Source organism: Glandiceps talaboti, chromosome 12, assembly GCF_964340395.1.
Source record: "Glandiceps talaboti chromosome 12, keGlaTala1.1, whole genome shotgun sequence".
In the NCBI taxonomy this organism is placed as follows: Eukaryota; Metazoa; Hemichordata; class Enteropneusta; family Spengelidae; genus Glandiceps; species Glandiceps talaboti.
Genome location: NC_135560.1, coordinates 20,920,536 through 20,929,737, shown reverse-complemented (window position 1 = coordinate 20,929,737; position 9,202 = coordinate 20,920,536). Strand labels below are relative to the sequence as shown.

Genomic DNA, 9,202 nt, shown 5'->3' with positions numbered 1-9,202 from the left:
AGAGAATGAATCAGTAAGCATCAGCCAAGTTTACATGATGCACAACTAGATATCCAACGCATTTTGCTGATGTTGTCGTACATGGTGTGAGGCATATATTCAAATGAGTGCACCATTACTTTTAGATTTGATTACCAAATGTACCGGGAATTAGATGGATAGAAACACATTTTATCACGTTGCTCATGGAAGCCCTTGGGATATTGTGACTACAGAGAATTTCATTAGTAACTTATAGTTTTGAAATCAGTGTCGAGCAGCCTGTATTCTCATGTTAAATACTTTTTATTGAAAGGTTGAATTATATTTTTTTTTAAATAATTCTTATGCGGAATACCTAGGCATTGCCTTGGGGTATGGTAGAAGTTAGAACATTTAGTAGGTATAATGAAATGGATGTATGACTAAATAATTAGTGATAGTATGGGCAATTATAATAATATGCATAATATTATATTTAATCCAAAATGGTGGTCAGTCAAAAGTACCTGCTTATCTATTACCCAGCATGCTCAAACAAACCAAGAGAAAGCCGGTTTTCTTTTTTACACAAAGACATGTTTTATTCTGAATAAGTAACATAAAACGATATGGACAAAAATGTCAGATTATATAGGAATTATATAATGTTAATATCTCTATTTCATTAGCAACATATAAGTTTGTGAATATTCAGCAGATCCAACACGGTATTACTACATGTTTACTTTAAATGGCTTGGTGATCAGCTACAAAGCAGTGACACTTAAAAAGCAGCAGTACATTCATCACGTACAAAAAAGGACACATATAAATTCAACTCCGAATAGTATATGGCAGATATAGTAACCAATTAATTCCGTACGACGGTACATCCCAAGAGAAATTGGTACAAGTAAGGTAGGCACGTGTTCAAATGTTCTTAAATGAACAGTCGTATAATTAATGGGGCTACTTTCAGAGTTAATGATGTCTATAGCAAGATATATTCTTATCCTTGTTTATAAGTCCCAGATGTTGTCTAAATTGTTCCTGAGGTCTTTTGCACTTTCCCAAATCGAGGTTTAAAGCGCAAATTGCCCTAAGGATAATCATTATACGATGGTGTCTCTAAGGCTCCGTAATATGTCAGTTTAAAGCGATTATAGTTATCCTCATTGATCATGGTGGGAGTTTCTTTCCGTAGTTTTCACATATTTCTATTCCGATTAGCTTTTGAATCTTCAGACATCAGACACCTCATTTTCCTCTTTCGTGCAGGCAGGATGGTAAATCACGTGTCTGTTCGGCGTCCTATGGTTAACGAACTTTGTATTGGTACCCGTCATGCGCACTCCATCCCTAGCCTGCCAATGTGTTGGTCTGAATGACGTAGTAAAAGTCCGTGACGTTGGGCAGCGAGATCCGTTGGTCGAATAACCCGTCCTTTCTGGGGTGGTGTCTTTAAGGCAACAGCAACAACGATTGAATTCGCGTTTGAAATTTATTGTGAAGATACCGTACACAATGGGATCCACGCAAGCATTAGAGAGAGCGCAGACAAATAAGATATCCTGGACAAATTTGGAAATAAAATCCCAAGCACGTTCGTTGAAGTGTAAAACAATGGTAATTGTGGCATACGGTGTCCAGCAGGCGATGAAGGCCATTATAATCATGGCGCTCAGTTTGACCGTCTTTATCTTGGCTTTAGAAATCGTGTTGGTCCCAGTGCGTCGAAGTGCCATCCCACCACCTGGCTTTTTCTTGGTATCATTATCTGAAAGAAGTGGAAATTATAAATCTATGAAATATAATGATCATTATACCCCACCACACTTTAGCCTGGTTGAACATGTTCGAACAAAAAGTATGGATTTATACCAAGGTCACAACATCTCCCGTGCACGTCACTGGTTTAGGAAATCTGAGCCAAAGAGTTCTAAATCGCCATTGTTTTTCTACATTTTTTCGCAAAATATGCTTGAGGAATTATGCTTCAGGAGGTACATTTATACTATATCCCCAATATGTTGCTTCATTCAACCGGCAAAATGCTCGTAACCTAAGGGTGTGTCACTACTTGCCTATTGATTCATATTGACAAGACCCTTAGGTGAGTCGTATTTTCTCTGGGTGAAAGAAGAAAAATGTTGGGGTATAAGTTTAAGTTTATTTATTTTCTAAAGCGCCTTTTCTATTTAAAATATTCAAAAGCGCTGCACATAAAATACAAAAACGTAAATAAGGTGAATGCTACAAAAACAAGTATACCGTTAACACCCTTAAAATGTCAAATGTTAAAAGGATCATAGTGAATGGTCATTAAAATTATAGACTGAGACTTGTTATAAAAGCCTTAAAAAATGTCAAATATTAAAACGAACGTAAATGACCACTAAGATAATAAAATTTTGTACTCTGAGTCAAATAACCAAATCACAATTCATGATACATTTTAAAGAGGTGTGTTTTAAGTTTTCGTTTAAAAAGTTCAAGTTCTGAAAGGTCTTTGAGATCATCAGGAATGGAATTCCATAGTCTAGGTCCTGCAATGGCCAGGGCACGATCATTAATCTTGTTATAAGAACGGGGAATTACAAGATTTCTAACGGAGTTTTTGCGTAAATTATAACGAGGCTTATCAGGGCGGACAAACATGTCACGAATATAAACAGGTGCTGCGTTATTTAGAGCTTTAAAAACTGTGAGGATAACTTTGAAATCAACTCTTGCCTTTACAGGAAGCCAGTGTAACTCAATGAGAGTTTTGGAGATACTGTCGTACTTTCTTAACCCTTTAACCACACGTGCCGCATTATTCTGAACTCGTTGCAACCTATCAAACAAGTATTGCGACATTCCAAACATTATGGTATTCGCATAATCTAGATGTGAAGTAATTAGAGAATGAACTAATGTTTCAGTTGCGCTTTGATTTAAATATTTCCGGATCTGACGAATATTGTGTAAGTTGTGGTTCACTTTCTTGCAGATTTGATTGACATGGCGATCCATTGATAGATTAGAGTCTAGCCATCCACCCAAATTACGTACATGGTCTACTACTTGTATTTGATCATTTCCGACTGCAATATGTTCAATTGTAGTCTTTGCTAATTGTTGAGGTGTTCCTAAGATCATGACTTCTGTTTTGCTATCGTTTAACTTGAGTCGATGTGTTGTCATCCAGGACTGAATATCCCGTATACACCTCTCTATATATAATATCTAACTATCTAATAGATGTTTACTTATATTATTATAATTCTTTGCTGGAATTCGAAAGGAGTCTAACACAGTTTTGTTTAGAAATGAAATGTCGGTACAAATTAATATTTCGATCGTTTTATCATGATGGGAATACAGTACCATTTAGTCCAACTGCATACTTTTTATTGAATGGTCGAATGTCTCTTTAAAATGATCATAAGCAAAATATTTCAATGAATAGGTAACATAGACCCTGAAGTCACCGACTTTTCCAGTTAAGACACTTTGTCAAAGGTGGAACTAAGATAACCGTGTTTTGGCAAGCAATAAGTTGTCCGTATATGAATATGAAATGAAAAGAGACTTTATAAAATTGCATAGACACTGTATATACTATTAATTGCACTGTAATGCCGGCTATGTAGACAGCATTGCTTTTACCCTCCCCTAGATCACTCTAGATGGTACATTGTCAACGAAGACCGTTCTCTATCTCTTCGATTGAAAGATGAGAGATTGAAAGATGTCACCGTCATATATATTGTGTTATCTCATCACCCTATGGGGACTTCTATGTTCGACTGGGACTGGGTTCTGGCACGTGCTTGGGTTTCTCCAGTGGCGCATTACAAAGAGGGATTACTATAGAGACACTACAAATGATGATGGCAACCTGAAATGAATTAACAATTAATGAACAAAACACTCTGAGCAAGAAGGACGACGTTGTTACCTTATTGGGAATATGGAACGCATATTGTGCAATAAAGAGTAATGTCAAAGGTAAACTTACCAGAATAGGCTTTAGAACGTTTAGATATTTGATAGAATATAGTTGTATAGGAGAATATAATGATAACGAGTGGGATCAGGTACAGCATGAAGATAACAAAGACTCCATAGATTGTCTCCAAAAAAACTTCGGGGAATGCACCATAGTTCACACACTGGGTGAACGATGGGTCATAAGGCGGTGACAACACACGGAAGATGAACATCTGAAAGAATAATACGAAATTAAGTTGGAAGAACTTATTGTTGTTTTCGTAATAAGTGCTCGATTCATATGGTGATTCATTCGAAAGTGTATCACCTCAACCTGTTTACTGATACATACATACATACATACATACATACATACATACATACGTACATATACATAAACACATTCATCCATCAATCCCTCCCTCCACGGAAAGACAGTATAAATATATTACACCCAATCTGTGAAATTGCCCAATTCATGAAATGTGCATGTAACTTTGCCCAGTTCATGGAATGGTCAACCTTATGCAAATGAGAGTATAGATTACGATCTAAAAGGGGCCAAATTAAATTTTTGGGGCAAGAGTTTTGAACTGATTATCGAACTGTATTAAAGACACAAGCTACACTGAATTATAATAAAATAGAATTGTGAAGTGATGAGTTTGTAAATACATGATAATAAAGTTGTTTGATTCTTATTCAATGTTGTGTGTGTCCAATAGAAGATGCTCATTGCATGTACTAGACATATCTTACCATACCCACTTCATAACCTGGGCAACACGATTGACTATTTCATGAACTGGGTAAAGTTACCTTCCTATTTCATGAATTGGGCAATTTCACAGATTGGGTGTAACACATACATACATACATACATACATACATACATACATACATACATGCATGCATGCATGCATGCATGCATGCATGCACGCACGCACGCACGCACGCACGCACACACACACACACACACATACATACATACATACATACATGCCACACTAATTCTCTAGCAACTCTTTATTATGAATCGTGCGGCCGCATTGGGGTTGAATGTCAATAGCAGAAAGACAGTTGAAAGGTTGGGTCCTTGTGGTCAGGAGTTGTTGTGGCAATGTAAATCTCAAATAAGTAGACTGTAGTTGTTACATGACGAGGAGCATTAAGATCATCACAAGGGACTATCAACAATGTACCATGTAGGACACAGGTGACCAAAAGTATGTAGTTAAAGTATGTAATATGTCAATTGAGACTTCAATTTACATTCATGTGATATGATGCAACATACTGGATATCTTTCACAGTTCGAGATTATTACGTGTGTATGATCGGTGTGTTGTCATAGTGTCAGATAACTGCGATCAACATTACCCCAGGTGCAGTATTCTAGCTAAAGTATTGATGAATTGTAATCGCGATGTATATATCATATCATATCATATCATACAGCATACATCAACAAAATTCATAATCTGACATTATCATTTATAACGACGTAAACCTGACATATTACCTTTATACGTCATTCGTTTCACCCGTTGCGGTAGTCAAAGGCAATGTTTTAATTTGAGAACATCCATCTGATTGTAAGAATGTTAAAGGGGACACCACTCCAGGAATAAAGGCACTTTTCTAAAACTTTGGCTTGTAGCTAGTCATTTTATGATTTACATCACTTGCATTACGCACAATTGCCGAGAAATATGAAGTGAAAATTATTGCCCGTCCATTGTTTAGTGGCCGCCCTTATGAGATAAAGCACGACCGCTAATAAGGGCTGCCACTAAGCAATGAGACGGACAATAATTTTCATAATTTCTCGGCAATCACGCGTAATGTAAGTGATGTCAAATCTTAAAAAAGACTCTACAACCAAAAGTTTACAAAAATGCCTTTATTTTCCGGAGTGGCATTCCCCTTTAACTATATAACAGTAGCTCAGTAACCGTGACTCAGCTGTGTTAAACTAAGTATGTAATTTGGCACAAATACTTTTATGCTAATGACCATGACCGTAATGCTAAGGTTAATTTTCATTAGCATGATGTATGGTTAACCATGCTTATAATGAAAAGTAATTTGCAGTATTTTGTTTTCATATCATTACTATTCAGAATACTGAGACCTTTTCTTTAACCTTTATACAAGAACACCTTTAGTAAGTTGTATTCTAACTGACAATCTGGATTTCTGATTGAAACTGTCAATTTGACATATGTGGGAACAAATATAATTATTTTTTACTCTTTAATTTTGACTGGAAGGTAAACTATACTGAGATTTATATACCGGTCGATTCATTCAGATTATACTGTTTGGATATTGGACATTAATATTTCACTTGACCGAGTTATTTATCGGTACCAGATAAACGAATACTTGGAAAGAATGGTGAACCAGGTTAGCAAATAAGCCATTTACACGACTCGTGAAGCAAAGATTTAAATGGATTAATAAATCATTAACCATGGACATCACAAAAACAAAGTCTTAGCCAAAGTTAATGGTCCGAGGCTTTAGAATGGCTTGAACTGAAATGAGTGTATTACTACGTCACTATGTTCATATATATTTCTCCTGTCTGATGTGAAATGGGATTAAATACTGTCGGCTTCAGAGGAAATTTACAAGAAATGTCTGGGTTTATGTCATTATATATGGGGAAATACTCCAGGGGGAAATAAAATATGGCTTTGTTTTTTACTTTCCTGTTTAAGTTTTAATACATTCATTTAGTGGGGATTATTGGCTATAAATTATTCAATACATTACACTAGATGACTTTCCTACTTGTAAAAATTTGTCACCAATGTTTGTTTTTCCAGTCTATTTCATTATACCGTATCTTTGACGTAAATGTTTCAAAGTGTTAGCTGTTGTCCTGTTTCTCCAAATGGTCTCGTTTTCGAGTCATAACATCTAATAATTTATTGTTGTTGCAATGTCCAACATCATGTTAACATCATTGAAGACTAACTTTGTAAACAAAGAAAGATTCCATCGACAGTATGTAGCCTATTGCCACCTGAGACTTGATAGTTTTATTGAAGTTTCCACAGTAATATATCAATGAAGTTTTAACGTATACTGAACCTTTCATCCTTATCTCAGACTTATGTTGCACGGTTTGTGCTGCTTACCTACGTAATGAATAGTTTGGATTGACGTAGATACGCATTGTAAAAGTGAGTGCTATTTTAAAACCGATTCATCTTGCATGCGGCCGTCTTCTGAATTCCCTTGTTTAGTCAATTCCTTTTACCTAATGATGTAGTGTCGAAGACATACCGATAAAGAACGATCAATTTGAGTATCATTTCCTTTATAACATAGTGTAAAAGTCAGATTGGAAAGATTTCCAGCGACTCATAATCTTCGTACGTTTTGCCGTCATTGCAAGTAAATTAACAAGAAAACAAATGATGCTGGTAGGATTACCCGGTAGCGGAGTTGAGCCAAGGCTTGACGCCATGATCCGTCAGAGATTACCTTGCAATGCTCATAAGAATCACGGAACACTGTAGGCCTAGAAATTGCCATGTCCTGACCCCTACACATGCCTCGATATTTCCTCACCCCCTGCTGCAACTTCCACACTGTACGTGAAAAGCATAAATTGTTGCTTGCAGTTAAATTGATGATTGCAATTCCATCACTTTTTATCACACATCAGTAATATATTCGAGCTTAGTAGATCTTCAATAGAGTGTATATAGTGTGGAAGGGGCAAAGGTGAAATGTTCAATCTAGGATTTGGATGTGAATAAAACCGAGAGTAATTATATTTTACCTTTCTTGTTATACAAATACTTTGTTGGACAATTTGATACATCTTAATGAGGTCTTTGCGAGGAAAGTCACCTCCATTACTGTTTAGTACATCAATAGATTGGTCTTAGAATAATCTAATTAAAAGATATTTATAATAATTGCGATTTCAACTAAATGAATTATCTGTCGAATTTGAATGCATGTCTCAATTCACTGTCTGCTTGATCCATATCAACTCCTTTATACGTGTAATTCTATTACATTTCCTAGGAACAAATTACACTACAACAATGCTACTAGCATACAGTATCGTATCTGTACGAGTTGTGTAGCAGCCTTTTAGGATAATCATACCAATTAGATGATATGTTCCCGCCAATACGCGTGATCAGAGCCAGTACACAAATTATAATGTTAAATTTAACGTTTGGCCTTTCAGATAAGGCACATTTTAAGGGAAAAGTAACCTTTTATGAGTTGATTTAATAATTATGCATCTACATAATATTTGCTGTGGGGGAATTCTGAATAACACTGTCGTTTTCTTACCTGCGGTAAACTACATGCACCAGCGATACCCCAAGATAATATAAGCATAATGCTACCACGTCTGTCAGCATTGCTAACACTCAATGGGTGAACTATGGCCCAATAACGATCCACACTCATCGTAACTAGTATATTGGATGAGAGATAAAGCGGAAACAGCTTTAAGAAGGACAGTATTTTGCACATGACATCTCCGGCATACCACTTGACGGTGAGCTGCCATATAGCCTCAGTAGGCATAACCAAGACAGCCACCAACAAATCTGCTATGCATAGATGCATGATGAACGTCTTCACTCGGTTTCGCTTACTGCGATTGCGAAACATTGTGATGAAAATGGTCAAGTTTCCAGTTACAGCGATGACAAAGAAAACAGCGTAGAGTATGACACGTATGCGTGCTGCTTCGTCAAACGCTGGTAACGGTAACGGCGCCGTGCAGTTTTCGCAAGTCCAATTGTCAGAGGTGTTTGTTTTTGTGACGTTCATCGTGGAATTAAACATGAAATCTTGATGCATCCTACCGCTAACAGAATCATAGTTTTCAAATTGTTCCGACAGGGAGTTGTATGGTATTTTGTTGTCATCAGGCACTAAGACACTGTGATTCGTCGCTTCCACTGGTAACGCCATGACGTGTCGTGTAGACCCTTTGAATGTTTTCCGAGCTGTATAGATATACTTATCCGATCATTAAACGCCCCCTAACTCAACTCCGCGAAAAACAGGCCCCAATTTCAACTCCGCGTTTGCCGGGTAAATCAAACTCGTACAAATCCGTAATAAACAGCTTAGCAGTAAGTCGAATTCGATATGTACCGTCTGTCTTTCTCCAGTATGATTACTTTTTTGAGAGGTAAAATCCTGCAACAAATAAGAAACAAGGTAACTTTGATGTGATGCCATTGTCCAAATTCCCTCGAAAGCCACACGTATT

General features: G+C 36.7%; 1 protein-coding gene across 1 annotated transcript; it reads right to left on the bottom strand.

The window, feature by feature from the left end:
• Nucleotides 1-641: 641 nt before the first annotated feature.
• LOC144443091 (gonadotropin-releasing hormone II receptor-like) lies at nucleotides 642-8,754 on the bottom strand. The gene is made up of 3 exons (XM_078132464.1): nucleotides 8,266-8,754; nucleotides 3,965-4,169; nucleotides 642-1,738 (listed from the first exon to the last, which is right to left on the bottom strand). Exons 1-3 carry the CDS (start codon nucleotides 8,752-8,754, stop codon nucleotides 1,203-1,205), a joined length of 1,230 nt encoding a protein of 409 aa, XP_077988590.1. The 3' UTR covers nucleotides 642-1,202.
• Nucleotides 8,755-9,202: the final 448 nt, after the last annotated feature.

Excerpts from the sequence above, each read along its gene's own strand:
- LOC144443091 (XM_078132464.1), bottom strand. The coding sequence starts at position 8,754 with ATGAACGTCACAAAAACAAACACCTCTGACAATTGGACTTGCGAAAAC. Across the intron at positions 4,170-8,265 it reads GTGCATGTAGTTTACCGCAG|ATGTTCATCTTCCGTGTGTT; the intron begins GTAAGAAAACGA and ends TTATTCTTTCAG. Across the intron at positions 1,739-3,964 it reads ACGTTCTAAAGCCTATTCTG|ATAATGATACCAAGAAAAAG; the intron begins GTAAGTTTACCT and ends CACTTCTTTCAG.